The 17,482-nt window shown below is 34.7% G+C and overlaps 1 protein-coding gene and 1 long non-coding RNA gene across 3 annotated transcripts in view; one reads left to right on the top strand and one right to left on the bottom strand.

The window, feature by feature from the left end:
• LOC124633610 overlaps nucleotides 1-17,482 on the bottom strand; it is a 108,276-nt gene that overhangs the window by 86,349 nt on the left and 4,445 nt on the right. Inside the window, exon 1 of one of the 2 annotated variants that reach the window (XM_047168884.1) lies at nucleotides 9,997-10,256. The exons of the other annotated variant lie outside the window; for it this stretch is intronic. Within the exon in view, the coding sequence (XP_047024840.1) occupies nucleotides 9,997-10,053 (57 nt within the window). The 5' untranslated portion in view covers nucleotides 10,054-10,256. Of the gene's footprint in view, nucleotides 1-9,996; nucleotides 10,257-17,482 lie in introns of those variants that run through there. 2 annotated transcript variants of the gene reach the window in all.
• On the top strand, nucleotides 13,017-14,869 carry LOC124633611. Its single transcript, XR_006984764.1, has 2 exons — nucleotides 13,017-13,296; nucleotides 13,642-14,869. It is a non-coding gene; the product is annotated as an uncharacterized LOC124633611 (long non-coding RNA).

Raw genomic sequence — 17,482 nt, 5'->3', positions numbered from 1 at the left:
TTGTCTGTTGCTTGGATTTTTATAAGATGTATATAGAGGTAGGTATGTACTATGGAACTAGAATATTGAGTCCAAAAATGATTGCGGGTGTTTAATTGAATCGATACATGGAGCCTGTTATTCCAGTATTATTTCAAAATGACACAAACAGCAATAAAATATTTAACTACGAATATTTTTGGAAATATAACGTAATAAAATGTCGCGTTTCCATCCGGCCACACTTCAAGGCGAATAAAATTTAAATTTGTATTTAGTTCTTACGAAACACATCGGGTTTTAGAAAGATAGTTGTTTTCAACTGAACCTGTCCTTAGCTAATTAAATGTATTTGCTTATTTACATAGTTAAAATTGGTTAAGCAAGTGGCACTCCGGTCAACAACCGGATTGAACCGACTGACCTCCTGCACGAAAGTAACAGTTATTCAAGTATGTATTTGTAGTTTTCTTAAAAAGTTTTGAGCACAATATAAAATTATTCTATGAGCTTACTTTGATCATGACAGGTTCCTACGTAAAATATTTATATCCTGTATTGATCTTCTATGCTTCAGCATATTTGGAATAGTAACCAGTATTACTCAAGACTGCAATGGTATCAAGCTTGGAACTGAGACCTTAGGATAAGTTATCACACTTGGACTGTTAGAGCCCCCCCCCCCACATTGATAAGAAAGGTATTTTAGCCTGTCACAGATTGAGTCAATCCATCAACTATAACCATAGCATGACATTTAACTTAAGCGACATTTAAATAAAACCAAATCTTTCTATTCGGTAACTTCGCATAATTCTCTCATAAGAAAGCCAGGGAAGACGTGATCTAACATAAATCTCCATAATATTACGGGGTTAGACAATAGCTCAATATTGCTTTGTCACGTGTGCTAAAAGAGAAAACCTCTATTATTTTATAAGTTTGTCATAACTGAACGTGATATTATTTGGCGTTTGGTTGTGGGATAAGGTATAAGCGAAGCGGTGTCGATTTGCTAATCTTTTATAGAGAGTCCTAAGTCGCCGAAATGTCTTACCTACTTTATGAAAAAGTCTTAGTTCTAGACAAAGTTTTTTGAACTAATAAGGGGTGCTTACCTATTTTCGTGCACTATATAATTTGTGTTGCTTGTTCTGAAGTACCTACCTAATAAGTGTAGTCCAAGAATTTTGGAGTGCATTAGGACCTTTTAGGTCCGTGTAGTCTAATGCAAAAATTAAGTTATGCACTGCGAATTTTCATGTTTTTTAGGAAATTGTATAAAAAATTAAATCTTAATTTTGAAGTTTGAACAATCTTTTTAAATTCTTATGTTGATATTCGTTCTTTTTCCTCTTTATTATAGGTAACTACCACACGTCATGGTAGGACACTTTGATGATTAATTTCAAATGAAAAAAATCGTCGATCTACCTCCATAGCTTTCAACCAGTGTCTTGTACCACAAAACACAATTGCGTAACCAAACACCTTTCTCATAACCTCTCAACCGAAGTACCTGCCACTTACAACCTTACCTTTACATTCTACCACCTCAGTAAAAACTTTATTGCCAAGCCCATAAGGTTGAAGTTCACGTATCAATTGCGATTTTGACTGCATAACTATGTTTGTAATTTTGACAGATGACAAGTGATGCATCTTTTAGTTTTTTAATACGCAGTGACAGAAACTTTCACGGCATAATAATTATTAAAAAGTAAAATTAATGATAACTTATTTTGTGTGTAATTATGGCATTTGCTTTGTAACAGTGTGGGAGTTTTTCTTGGAGTTAATAACTTGTAGATTTGTACTTTCTTTGTCAATAATTAAATGGTTATTTCCTTATTATTTATCTAGGTAGAATAGAAACCGATCTACGGAATATGAGTGAAGCTTGTTGTGAAAAAATAATTTAATATTTTGCTGCCGAATTATTTATTACGGTATCAAAACTTTTAGAAGGCATTTATGAATTAAAAAAATACAACAGAGAATTCCTTATTCTAAAGTCTCTTTATGTAAAAGAATATAAAACCTACACTGAAAATACTTTGACTAACGGCATCGGCATCAGCATCTAAAAAGTGCAACACAATCAATCAACGAATGACGCATGCGCACCAACAAGCGCCATCTGTTGGCGCCGTTTGACGTCATTGTTCCATGTTCAAACGATTTTAGACTTTATGTCCTGTGTGTAAGGTTGGTTTTGGAATGGTTTTAGTTGATTGTCTTGTAATTAAGTGGCTTAAGTTAATTTGTGTGTAGGCCAGCGTGGGTAGAAGTTTAAGTCAGTCTTGTATTGTAGAACTTGCACTGTGTAAATGGTATTTTTATGATCAAAGCCAAAATGAAGAAAAGAAATGATAGATGTTTTTGACAGTGAAAAGATGAGTAGTCTTTCTAAACGCACGTGGTCATGGTTACTGTACTTCTAAACATTAAAACCAAAAATCTGCTGAACTAGTGCCAACGGAGATGCTTCATAAACCAGACGCTAAAAGAGATGCTAATATAAAGCCTGAAATATCTAATTTCTTCCATTGAAACTTCTCCCATTCTTTCTTGTCACGACAAATGTGTCACAGACCATACATCACACTTATTTTATTCTCACACGTCGCTTAGCAACAGGGGTGCCAACTTCAAGATGTATGCATATTTCATTTTCTATAGATCTACGTACACATTCGTGTTATAGAGTCTCGATTCTCACCTATAATTTGAGAATATAATTTCACACGTAGGAGAATAACTATCGGACTATCTTTATCATATTAGATGTTATTAGAGCTTCAGAAATGAGTATGCGCGTGCGATTTCAATGGAACATAACTATGTTTAAAAATAAAGAGTATGGATGTTTTGACACTATAATTTGTGGTCAATTATCAATTCAGAAGAAAAAATATGCTGCTTAAAAGCTGTGTTATCGATTGAAGCATGGAATTTCTAGTTTGGTTTTTGCAAAACGAGTCATTAAAGACTTAATTGCTTACCCTAAAATTTATGAGAGACCCTGTCAAAATGCTAAATAATGCGCAGTCAAGCCTACTTTTAAAACTCCCCCCTCTTTATTCAAAAAAACTAAAGGAAACTTAGTTCCAAATAATAATTGTCATAAATGTATGTCAGCTGAAACCTTGAAAGAAATGCTAATTAAGACAGTACACAGGCAACCCTACTTTTAAAACTCCCTTTTAATCCAAAAGGGAACTTAGCTCCTAATAATACCTCCGCTCTTATACCTACTAAGTACTTATTGTGCCCGTTTCAGATGAAGCTAATTATAGTAGCTTTGAACAAGGAGAACTAAACGCCTTTCCCTTTGAACAGGGAGGACTAAATACTTCGGTTGGAAGTACGTTTGTAGTTGTTTTAGACAAGCGTGAGTGATTTGTGCTCGACTGTATCTTAAGTGCATGCTTATTATATGTTATGTATATTATTATGTTTTTAGATATGTAGTTTGTTGGTATGGACAATTAAAGATAGTAGTTGTAAGAGCTAAGCTGTAAAATTAAAATGAAAGTAATAAGTTAAGTAACCTACTTTTGCAATGTGTCTAACGAAACTAATTGAATAAGGCTAAATATTATTTAAATAAATACATCGAGTAAATAAAGGAATTTGATTACTCATTTCATAAAATACAATAACACAATCTAATAAACATTCTATGTGTGTATTTGTTTTACTAAGAATGAATAAGATCCGATCACTGCGCCTTCTCGATTAGTCGCTGCAACCGTACAAGTATGAGATACTTGCTATATTATTTTTGTCACTTTTCAAAACTGTAAAACTTTCCTCTTCAAACATTATCATTCGAATTATTACAAGGTACAAAAAAACAAAAGACAGCCCTCAAACTTTAAAGGCACGTCTTACAACTGTCGTCATTTGCATCGGCTGCAGCGTTGCTTGGTCGCTGCTTGACATGTCTAAGCCCATATCTGATGAATGTATCTAGACACATCCGTGATTATTAAAAACCAGGTACTCCTCACATCAGGTCTACAAACATTTTCTCGAAAAACTCTAGCCCTCATAAGTCTAACCAATAACCTCCCTGCCCACCATCTATCAAACCTTAGAAACCACCTTCAAAACTGCAATTAACACCTGAAGAAGATTAATTTCCTCTCATCTTCCTTCAAGCACCTGTCAGATTAATTATCTAAATGATAGGTAGGTATGTTCCTACGATTGTAGGCGGCGTAGGATTAACGTTTGGTAATGATAAAGCCGGGTTTTGTTCTTTGATAAATAGAGGTGCAATTAAGACACCAACACAATGTTAGCGCCAGGAATTGTTTGCTTATTATTCATTAGATGACAAACCTATAGCTACATATGCTATCGTCAAAGTCAAGACGATGCGAAGATGAGATTTAATCACTCATACTTCGAAATGTTATCAACTGAGTTAGTCCATCCAATTCTTAAGAGATTTCTAACGTCTCATCAAAAATCACATAAACTTTTCTGCAACGCCCAAATTGGAGTCAAATCTATTTGATTAGTTAAATTGCATTAGTCCAACTGCTGGGCACAGCTCTCTCACATCGATAACCTTTTAGGCCTTTTACGCATTAAAATCTAATTAAAATTCTTCAATGATACATGAACCTATGGATCACCGAATTAGTATTCCACTAACGGCCTAGGTTCAAGACCTAACTTTAAGTACTAGTTAAGTTATACAAGGGAAACCTGGATTAAATGCCATTACCATAAAGCAAGACTTCCTATAAAACTCGCTAAGCAGGATATACTGTCACTATCTTGAATCGTAACTATCGACTTTACTACAAAAAATCCCGATCACGTAGGTTCACTTTCGATTTTGTAGACTAGGGGAAATTAAATGGTTTCCTTATGAAATTAAATAGTAAAAGGCATTTCTTTTTATTTCAGTACTTTCCTGAAGTTTTTGATAATCGAGATGCTTGATTTCTTTACGTAATAATCAATTGATAAGTTAATAATATTGTAAAGAGGAAACTTTTTGTATTCTAAAGGCTTCAAAACTATTGAACCGATTTGTAATAATATTTTACTGTTGGAGAGCTACGCTACCTCTGAGTGACAGAAGCTAGAGACCGCTAGAAAAAGTTAACGAAGATACCATTACTAGATAACACTAAAACGACCTACAATCCCAAACTTTATTTCCAATCCAACACCAAATCAAACAAACCTTCTAGTTACCTAACAAACTTACCGTATCGAGAGCCACTGTTTGGGAGACGCGCACCCATCACCAGTGTTCACGGTGATGCAACGGGGCCGTCGCGCTCTGATTCAAACGTCAATGGCACGTGACCATAGCATACCACCGACCACTACCATGGTGAGAAAACTCGATTTGAAAATTCGGATAAAATATGTATTCAGAATGCTTACATATTTGAACCTACAAACCTACAGACAGACATGTGTTGCTGGGGAGTTTGTTGCGCCACTTCTTCTTCCCAGCAAAAACACATAGGAAGTGGTAAAGGGTGGGCGTTTTTGGGGCTGTCTTTTGTAAATTTCTGACGTTCGAAAAGTGGTGTTTTGCAGCTCAAGTTGAATAAATGACTTTGATTTTTATGGGAATTTTGGTTGTGTCCGGAAATATTCTGCTTATTTTAATCATTGATTGCTTCATCGGTTATATTTCCATCACATTTAAGTTTGAAAATAGCTATGTTTTTTTAATTTATTTTTCTAGGTATCCTATATCTCTCTTCTCCTATATGGAAGAAATAACTTAGTAGAAAGATAACATCAAGACCCTTGGTCAAATCGAGATTTGCAATTTTAAGTATTCACTGACGTTAGCGCGTTTTTGAGAATTTGAGAAACTAGGTATAATTAATTCTCTAGGGAAATATGTAAATGAATATTCAAAGATCTGATATTAATGGCATTTTTACATAATTATGGTCGCCATAACGCACAGTATTGCATAATACAAACCCACTAAAATACTTTCATTTAAACTAGAACTTGATTATAATATATCATCGATGATTGAGATTATGACTCAATTTCGTCAATAAATTACCATATGGACCAAATTTCCACGTTCTGATTTTAATCGAGTTCAATAGGTAGGTAAATGTATGTATATCCGATTAAGAAGCTTAAAAAAACATTTAGATGTTACGTAGAGCTACTAGTCTATTTCCTTTCGTGGGCTCTAGAACTATCTGGGAACCACATTTAAATTGCAATTTCGCGTTTACAATAAATATTAGTGAGAATCACTTCGCCTTTGAGGCATTTAATTCAAGTATCCCTTGAGCGAGCATCGAGTGAGTTTGAGTACAATAGTAGGGCCCTAGACAGAGTTACTCAATATTAATTTATGCTGCTGTAATTGTTATGAACACTTTGAATATAGCCATTGATCATTTATTGATTACGGGAACAACAAGTTATTATTTTTGATTGGTAAGTTTTGTTCAATAGGTACCAGAGATTGAAATTATTTAATTAAGACAACCAGAGAATATTAATGAAGAGTGATGATGAAAAAAAGGATCGTAGAAAACATTATTGAGGGACTTACTTCTAATGTATGATTATCTCTATCAATGATTGGAGGCTATTAGGTACCTATAGGTACATTGTCAATTATTTACTTTTTACTTTTGACAGAAAAAATGATTATATTCGCCAACATGTCAATGGCTTATTACCCAACACCATATCCTAAAATAACGATTCGTAGTGGTATTAAAAGCTAATAAAAAATAACAATTAAAAGATTAACAATTCATTACTTATTAACAATTATTGATATCACCTTGACCTTGATAAGAAAACGATCGCATAAAAATATTTTAATTATAATTTCCATAAACTTGAAATAAACCGTAAAATTGGCATTACGTGATTTACGTAAACGAAACGTCAACTGCGTCTCTAGTTATATAACCTACGTTAATAAACAAAGAGTTAGCTATGTAATCATTAACTGAAACTATATTAACTGAGACTTTATTAACTACGTAATGCTCCATCCTCCATCCACCGAGCCTTTTTCCCAACTATGTTGGGGTCGGCTTTCAGTCTAAATGGATGTAGCTGAGTACCAGTGCTTTACAAGGAGCGACTGCCCTATCTGACTCCCCAAACCCAGTTACCAGGGTAACCCAATACCCCTTGGTTAGACTGGCGTCAGACTTACTGGCTTCTGACTACCCGTAACGACTGCTAAGGATGTCCAATGGCAGCCTTAAACATAGCAGTAATGCCATAAAGAAAAAAAAAAACAAAATAAAATCGCAGAACTTTTGTTCCGATGTTAGCAAACCCCAGTGAGTCCCAGTCCCACTAGGCCAAAACCCGGGATTGTTCGAAAGATTCATTGCGGCCCTAGTACATAAAAGGCTTAAGAAGGAACATGATGGGTTTCAGTTAGTAAGAGTCTGACACTCCCTCACGCTGCACCCACAGCGGGAGGGGGGTCATTTGATGATTCCCAAAAGAAAAAGAGCCACATTTGAGTAGATTAACTTCGAACTTTCGATAGTGAAAACAGCCTAAATTACATAAAACTTAATCATGAGCCAATTAACATACATCCATACTTAATAATGAAATTCGTAGGTCAACCAATGTATTGACAAGGATGGCACGATGTAAGCAAAGTATTGCAACATGTGTTGGTTTGTTACTCTAAGTAGCACCTGGACATAGCACATCAAATTACTTTAATCTTTGAAAACCCAATCAATATGGAACCTTACGGGTACTTTATATGTAGACATATCTACATAGAAGAGGAATAATTTTTTGCTTGTTCGTTGATTTGTACGCTAATGGCTCCTAAAGTACCTACTATACCAATTTGAAAGATTCTGTTATTGTTGGGAAGCTAGACTATCCTTAAGTGATATGGGCTATATTTTATCCGAGCATAAGGAGAAATGCTCACGAGAACACAACACAACAGCTGGTCTTTCGTAATAAACCTAATTTTGAGAACCATAAGCAAGCCTTTAATGATTGTGCACGTATTGGTAGTTCGATTATAGACGCCTCACCGTAGTCACCGTCATTATTGACAAGGATGCCACGATGCAGGCAAGGTATTGCAACATGTGTTGGTTTGTTACTCTCAGTAGAGCCTAGCACCTCCATTCTTAGCTTTGTACAGATAGCGCATCTTGTATACGGCGTCCAGCAATAAAGTGTATGTAAAGAAAAACAGATTGTAGTAGTGTCTATGATGTGCTGGTGTCTTTATATAGGTATGGTAACGGGTCGCCTGTATTTACTTAATATCAGAATGTGTTGTGGCACGCGTAAAGTAGGTCTATAACAATGGGATGTTTTCAAAATTACAAAGTATTGGATGCCTTTGATGGTTACTATAATGTACTTGGTGTTTTTAATAGTGTATAAAAACCTTCATTCTTCCTTCCCTTCCTAAATGCTACATAATGTTATGTTCTTAGAAGCCTACAACGTAAATAACTGCATATAAAGTTTATCTGTAGTTCAGTATAACAATAACCGTCTAAGGATTTAAATAACAAATAAATAATAGAGGCAAAATAATTACAGTAACAACAAAATATCCAGCAATATCTTTCACACTGGCACCAAGTCCACAACTTTCTTCCAGAAAGAAATTAAATCGATAACATCAACATGCAATCGATGCAATTAGCCTTCTCGATTCTATTTATTTTAGATTTCGTAAAACTGATAGAAGTATAACCAATGGCTAGCTCCACCCACAGATAAGGATTGTCTGTGATCAAACTCTAGTATTTGAATGCAACAGATAAAATCTGTACAGAGATAATTTATAGAGCTGCCGAGGTCGACAACGTTTTAATATTTATTGATCTTTTAGATTCTGTCGCGGTGTGAGGAAACGGTTTTATGCACTGCTTTAGAAACATGAAAAATATTTCCTCAATTGGCTACTTAATGTCAGGGAACTGGAAGTAGTTCCTTTGAGACGAGGGTGGAACCGCGAGGAGCAATCCTTTATTTTGTTTCAGTGTGAAATAGAGAGCAAATGATTGTTCTTAGCATGATTTCAAGCCTGTTATTTCCAAAGTTATAGACTAAAGTATATGGGTACATAAAAGGTTTATGCCATTACCATTTCCTAGTAATATGGGCGGATGAGGTCCTTCTGGATTCTATTAACCAATCACGACGAAATTTCAATGGGCTATTTTTTGTAGTAGTTCGTAATAGGTACCTTTGTGTGACCATGAATGGCAATAGGTTGGACCTATGTGGGCCCCTATTACGAATTTGTAGGTCTTAACAATGATTGTCGAAATTGGCTTCATCATGACAAATCTAACTAGGACCTCTTCAGTACTAAATAATATCTAAGTGGGGCCTCAGTTTGGGCTAAAATAGTGTTTAGAAGGATCATTTTTTTCTGAACACTTTTTTACTGACCTCAAGTTTCAAGGGAGTCTAAGTAGATATTGAAGTTTCCCGAGTTGCCTAACACGGTAGAATAAAGACGTTCGCGTGAAAAACGTGAGAATGTATTACAGAACCATAATTTAGAATGACTAATAGTCATCTGACAAACAAATCGTGTACACTGATTACTCTGTAATCTGGCAAAGCTAAAGTTTGCCTTGCATGTGGTTTTGCAGTCATTAAAGTTGTCAATCTTGTCTCGAAACAAGATTACTAAATCCAGCAAATTATTTAGCAATATAGTTCTCATAGGAGAAACGTATTTATGTGGCAACCTTCATGCTTTGTTTAATATCAATAGATAGTAGAAAAACGTGACATAAAAACATAAATACAATTTAAAAAACACAATAGCTCTCTGACTATGTTGAACTGAATGAAAATTGCAGAATTAACATTAAAATAAGAAATTGTAACAAATAAAATTCTTGCAGGTAAGATAGGCAATTTGATTTAGTTAAATGTGTAATTGTATTCCAAATATTTTTAATAATTACACGGTAGCCGGCAAGGGGCATACGCCACGGGCCGGTGCGAAAAGTGAAAGTAGCTTACCTCGAAGTCAGCTCGGTCTCTCACCACCATTACTTTTTTGAAGAAAATCTGGGGCATTTTATCACCTTCGACCCTTAGGCACAACACAACACTAATGTCAAATCGTCAACCGAAACGATTCGCGAAACGAGTTTTTAATTCTTATTTTTTATCTGTGGCAAAAGAATTAGGTTTTGTTTTTGTTTACGATTCAATGTCATGGTCACTGTTCTTTTTTTGAATTTAAAATTTGGCGCCAACTGATTTTTTTATACACTGGTAATAATTATAAAAAAGATAAATAAATATTTAACCGATAGAGTTTATTTAATAGCTTTTATAAGTTTATGAAAATTGGAAAAAAGAATGCGATTTGTACGCAAACCTTTCCCTTCTAACACTTTGTAGGCAACTAAACCACGCAACAAGCATAATGTTTATAAGTAAGAAACGTTGACTTGACTACGACTGTCGCAATCGCAATACTAGTTCGATGCCGTACAACTTTATCGGTGAACCTTATAGCTTAAAAAATAAGGTCTAAAATCGTTTGCAGTACTTAGAGTACTTACAAGTGCCAAGTTTGTCTATTTCTAGGTGCAATACACGTTCGATACGTGCAGATTGGATTTACGATAGTACTGGGTGCATTAAAATCTTGATAGCAACCTCCATAATTAATGATGGATGGTAACAAACTCAGAAAAGCGTGAAAAAAAAGAAAACATTATGAAGATGCATGTAGGTTTTATACTTAATTATTTGCATATCATGTGTGGCAACATTAAGCGGTTTATTGTCATTATTAATTATAATTTTATTTGCTTTGATATTATCGTCATCATAGATAAAGTCTATAAAATAAATGAATAAATTAAAGGAAGCTTCTTGCCGAGTTAACTAGTTTTACTACGGATGAGTTTTTTTTAATCTAGCGGTTTATTTCCGCAGGCAGTATGCTGTAGCTTTTAAACCAGTACTAAGCAGATGTAACTAGATTACTTAGTTAGTAAATTTAATGCACATTTGTTAAAACTTTGAAAGGCCTTCAGGTCAACGAACAAGAATTCGCGAAATCTGCGGATGATCAGGGGCCCGATTCTCTTAATTTTACTTAAGCGACATGCGATTGATGTTCGACTCGATTCGACTGAGATCCGATCCCGACTCGATTACGATTGAAGCGTATGTCATTCCGCTATTATTTCTTTGAAATAAACGTTTTTATCCTTTTCTGTCATTCAATAATGAATAATTTTGTCTGCAAATGATTTACGATTGCAAAATGATTGTACAGCAAACTACCGTATAGACCAAAATCACCAAAATAGCACACCAACCGCAAACCAATCGAATGTCATTGGAATACGATTGGTCTTATATTAGTAGCAGAATGTCCGATAAGGTTAAAACTGCTATTGCGATCATATTGCGATTCAATTTCTATTCGATTTTGACAATATTAACTTAGGAGAATCGGGCCCCTGCACTCCACAATCAGAGAGAGTTTCACAAAAAGAGTTTCTGGGTCTCTACTGGAAATCTGGTGGAGAACTTTTACAGGATTTAAATCAATATTTATATGGTGATTAGGAATTTTGTGAAACTACTTAAAACAACTAAGTACTTCTTTTGAAGCAAGCGCTGAGTTCAGTAAGTTTTTTTATTTAAATTACCTGTCAAATTAATTCAGGCAAATCTTCAAATCTTTACTCAACTTTTGCATTTTACTCCGACATTTTTGTAATCACGTACCTATTTTTTGTCCATACCAGTGTCCTTTATCTACCTGTCCACATGAGTTACGACATCGATATTGTACCTACCTATGTACCATGTACCAGAACATTAGATACCCATAAATGGTAGGTGAACCTTCGATTGTACCAGGCGGTTTAAGGTGCAGTCAGCTTTCATGTTGAAATAAATATTAGTATTATGTGAATTCGAGTTGTAAATACGAGAATATATTAGAAATCGAGTACAATGAGAGACAATTCACATTCACAAGGCAAAACCCTCAAAATCTATACTGGTGATGATGTTTTCCTAGCTGATTAAGGGCTACGGCGGCTGTTCTCATGCAAGGAGATTAACCAGCTGCGCAGGACATATTATAGTGCACGAGCATTTGCGCAGACACAGGTGCACTCACTATTCCTTCACTCTCATAACCCGATGGGATGGCAATTCGACACGACCGGAGAGAGATCAGGCGCAGGACCGACATTTACGTGCTCTCCGTACTGGTATTATACAGCTGATCAATTTGTTTGCTTGAAAGCGCTAATCTCAGTAACTTCAATTTGAAAAATTGTCTCAATGTTAGATAGTCCGTTTATCGAGTAAGGATTTGGCTACTTTATCTGGGTGCGCGAAGAAGTTTCTCCGGAACTCGGGTGAAACCGCTAGTAGAAGCTAGTGTTTACCTACATAAGAAGACATTTACTTACTTAGGCATTTTAAACAGGTACTAGCAATAATTTCGTAGCCACTAATCCACTAATAAGCCATAAAAACTATATTGCTACTTCTGACATTTACAAAACCTATTTATGCTTGGCCAAAATGTCACCTAGACTATCCAGTTGCACAAAAGAGCATTATGCACCTACATGCATCGTAAAATAAACACTGACTATTATAACCTTATGGCAACCAGCTTAACTTGTCTAAGAATATAATACTAATATTATCTATAAACGGGAAAGTTTGAATGTCTGTATGTGGGTGATTCTTTTTTTTCGTGCATATTACGCGTCCAGCCTAAAAAGCTTAATTTACTAACTGAATACCTATGTTTTTTATACAGGAAATCAAAAGTTATAAAGTTAGGCTTCTATGCATGTAATATTTACTGATGAAAGTAACCCAATTAACAAAATATAAATTAAAAACATAATTAATTCTCATTTCCTTCGGTGTCCATATGCTATCGTCCTAGATATACTTGTATTTTATTCAAAAGTATCATTATTAATTATGAATAAGTAACCGTACTAAAAAACTACATTAAAAAGTACAACTTTTTCATCTCCATAAACAAAGCTAGCTCCGCAATTTTATATTTTTTTTATTTCATAAATGTTTCTCATTTTTTTTTTGTCATTACCATCGGGTTGGACGGATCTATGAATTATACTCTGCGTATTGCCCTTAACGTTGATACACCGACAACACACCCCGCGCACATCCCTCAGTCGGCCAGTAAACGTCTCAGCAGGTGCACGCATGCTTGTGATAATAAAATATGTTCGTGTAAAGTTGCGCAGAAGGTGATTATTCTGGAATTGTTCTCTCTCCTATCGTTGCCATAATTAAGTAAGTATTTATGACTTAGTTTATTATGTTACTAATTATAGATTCTAATAATAACCTTCGATTACTAAAGTATTTAAGATTTCCGTAAGTTTGATATCCTATGATATAAATTGAAAAAAGGATTGAAACCTCATTACCTTCTTCCTCACCACCTTCGTTTACCTTCGTTTTTTTTAGCGATGGTAATGAGATTAAAACGATGGTATTTAGAATCTATAAATACTTTAATTGCGATTTGTGCTTCATTTTTGTTTTTAATATAATTATAAGTAATTTTAATTACATTATAAATTACTTTTGATAAACTTGTGAATCTACTTACGTGTAAGGTATTTATTTTCGCAGAGGACCAAGAATTAAGAATGCCGAGAAAAACTAAACACAAACGAGAGCACGATAGACTTCAAAAGAAAAAAAAATATGCAGCAATTAAGGCAGGTCCTGAAAAGTAGATATAAAGAAGATCAGTGTTCGAAAGGGCCGCAGTCACCGAAAGTCAAAAAATTATCTGATATTAATGTGACTGATTGGGAAAACAGAAAATTTTATGTTGATATAAAGGAACCCGTTGACAAAAATTTTCAGACCGATTTAGGGAAATTTATCATGTCCAATAGCGAACCAGAGCATGATACCAAAGAAAATGTAGAAGGAGTATACGCAAAGAGAGAAATTCAAAATTGTTGTGATGATGATTCCGATGAACATATTTTCTAATACTTTGAGTTATTTTAATTCATTCGTTTTTGATATCATATTTTCGAAATATTTTTTTAAAAGTATATAATTACATTGCGAGAAGTCTAATTTTAGTTTTGTAGTCTGATTCTTAGGTTATCTTGCCCTATTCCCAATTTTATTTGGGGTCGGCGCAATATGTCTTCTGCTTTTTTGTGTCATCTGTCAGACAATTTATCCATCTTTTCTTAGGTCCTCCTCTTCTTCTCCATCCATCTACATTTATACCTAGCACATACTATGTTGCATGCGTATCATCTCTCCTCATTACATGCCCATACCATGACAACCTTCTTACTTCTCATCTTTTCTGTAACTGGCGCTACTTTCAGACTTCCTCTAATGTAACCATTCCTCACTTTATATCAATTCTTGTCACACCACACATCCATCTCAACTTTCTCATTTCTGCTACATGTACTGTCTTCTCATCCCCCTTTTTCAGTGGCCAACACTCAGATTCACCCTTGTTCTTAAAAAACTATTGCACCACTCGTCTGGTATTGTTTCCTCTTGCAAACACTTATTGAAGAATAAAGTCAGAAATTTCCATCCATCCATCTTTAATACCTTCCACACTTTCACTCGTATTCCACCTGGCCCTAACGCTTTTCCATATTATACTAATTCTTAGCTTATAGAAGAAAAATAAAAGCTTCTGATTTTTGTCTCATTATTCTCAAAGATTATGATTATTGTGTAGAAAAATAAGTAAAAAATTAAAAAAGACAAGAAAAATACCCTTATCATAAGTATCCGATCATTTAGAAGTCTAATTTTAATTTCTTTATTTAGTTTATTGAATATAAAAATAAATCTTTCTTATCCAAGTTTATATCAGTCGATTTTTTTCATTTTCATAACCTTAACTTCTCGATTTTCCTCTGGAAACTAAACAAAATCATTACCATCGTTGAAGTTCTCATTACCATCTCACTCCGAAAAGTTAACATAATTGTAATTCCATTGTTTTCTATCAAAGGAAGATAGAAACTACACAAAGTTGAAGGATTACCTATATTTTGACGATATTAGAAAAAAAAAACAAAGTTATTTGACAATAATTTGAAATTTCTAAATATCACAGAATTTGCACGAACTACGCGAAACACCCATGTTTGTTAGTCTTCCACGGAAAAAAATCTGAACGGATTTCGGTGTACCTTGCGATAAATAAAACTGCTGGGCTAATTGAAATGTAATTTAGTAAGGAGGGTGGTAAGCAGAGTATAATGATTTAGATTAATCATCTATACTGTATTTACAGGCTACTTTATAATCGGGTGCAGGAAGTAGTACCCTCAGGATGCGGGTGAAACCGCAAGAAACTGCTAGTACGTCACCTACCGAGTATTTATAACCTTATGGCGACTAGTTCGACCTGTCTAGGAATTCATTAATAAATCTCAATGTGCTCGAACAAGATCAACTTATGGAAAAGAGAGTGGCATTGACTTGACGCAGTGCTTTTGTACCTACTATTTCTACCTGAATGTCTTTTGATCATGTACGGTCCAAAAATGGCAAAAAGAGTTCTCCATATTAGATAAAAATGCTACAAAGAGTTCTCCCATACAAAAATTAAGTACCTAATGCCCGTTTTCACCAACAATCTCTTAACGTTTCCCTAACTAAGTGTCACTTAGAATAAGGGCTCCCCCAATAATAAAGGTTATGAGAGACACTTAAACTTTCCCACTGAAATTCGTATTAAGTGGTATTTGTTGGTGAAAATGGGCATAAGTTCTTGATGGTTTCCCCGATCATCACTTTTCCTTTTATCATACATAGGTAAGTAATAGATTATGCAGGTGTTAGTCTAAATTGACCCGATCCACCTTTTGTGGAGCTCTATGAATAGCAAGGGACAAACTTTGCTTGTTAGGATCATTACACTTAACACTAAAAGAAAAGAAAAATTAAAAAGAAATAAATAATCGCAGTTAATTTTATTAGCTTCTACTTACAGTTACTTATTTATTATTTGTTATGATGATAGAACAACATGGTGGGAACCATCTGCCTGTCTGCAATTCCTACAAAATATGACGTAGATATTTACTTACACAGTGGAGGTTAGTTTTTCAACAGAAAATTGAAGAGCTGAATGAATTCCATCCCCTCATTGATAAAGCCTACCTACCAACGTAACAATACCACAAATTGAACACACTTAGCTAACCTAGTATTAAAACTTACGGCACAGTTCCCTAAGATTCGTGAGAAAATACGCAATACTGCGGTTTGTGGCAATAATTGCGAGTAACTATCGACATGTACTGATATCATGGAGTAAGGAAAGATGAAAGGAGATTCCATAATACAGGTAGGTCAGGCGTCTTCTTCTAGGTCAAATATATACAATGAGCATGACCAAAACGATCAGTTACGAGTGAATTAACGAGACTATCAACGATTTTTGGTATTAAAAATAAAGATCGGATATAAAGATCGGATCTAAAGATGGGTGAAAACAGTGACGTTCCCCGTCCTCCACTCCACATTTACCTAGACGTGTTATTTTCTTTGGAGATTTTCCATTATGGGTCCTCCGATAGTTGTTTACTTCTCCATGACTGATATCTACTTCTTATTCAATACAATCTTCATTGTTTGACTAATTTGGTGTTGGGTGTATACTTGGTTATAATTGTGTGTGGTTATAGGGTGATTAATTGATTGTGTTTTGTTTTTTATCCTTGAGGGACGTTTGAAACCAAAGTAGGATATGCATTCCAATTCCCACTACATAAGCATCTTCTCATACAAGGAATGAGCGGTAATAACCACGCATGCTCGCGAGTTGGCGATTTAAAAAAGTCCAATCGGATATGAATTTGGTTCTCCATTATATTTTCCTCTGTATTACCCTAAATTTTTTTTTAATCACACAAAACAAAGGCCTTTTACGAACATTAACAACTTAAGTAGATCCCTTATGATCCCAAATTATTTCCCTAGCGACCTTTTAGGAACATTATCAAAGAAAGTGGATCATTTACATAATAGCATTGTGTTCCATTATCTAAATACAGAAATGACATTAGCACATCTGTCACTAACTAACTTCCCGCCATTTGAAACTATGGCTCAGATCTTTAACCTCATTCGTCGTCTAGGCATGCATCTGAACGCAATCTTATAAGCTAGCTCAAAATGGTGTGTTCCTAACTGGATGTGAGGCTATCTTTAGACACAGTTTCCTTACTGAGACTAAGACTTGAATCATGATTATTCGTGCAATTTGAAATAGGCATGATGACAATTTTTTAAATTCCTTTGTATGATGTAGGTATACGTCTATTTTATACGGAAAATCATTAATTTAAAAAAAATGCGAAGTTTTTTTGTCAAATAATTGCATTTTTCTCTGTCCACTTTGAATCCGGTGCGAAAACGCTTGTCAGTGTCATGCCGTCACTTGTGACGTCACGCCTTGGGTTGACAA

This window comes from Helicoverpa zea, chromosome 10, assembly GCF_022581195.2.
Source record: "Helicoverpa zea isolate HzStark_Cry1AcR chromosome 10, ilHelZeax1.1, whole genome shotgun sequence".
NCBI classification, from domain to species: domain Eukaryota; kingdom Metazoa; phylum Arthropoda; class Insecta; order Lepidoptera; family Noctuidae; genus Helicoverpa; species Helicoverpa zea.
Note: the sequence above shows the minus strand (reverse complement) of the source record. Positions and strands in the feature narration are given on the sequence as shown.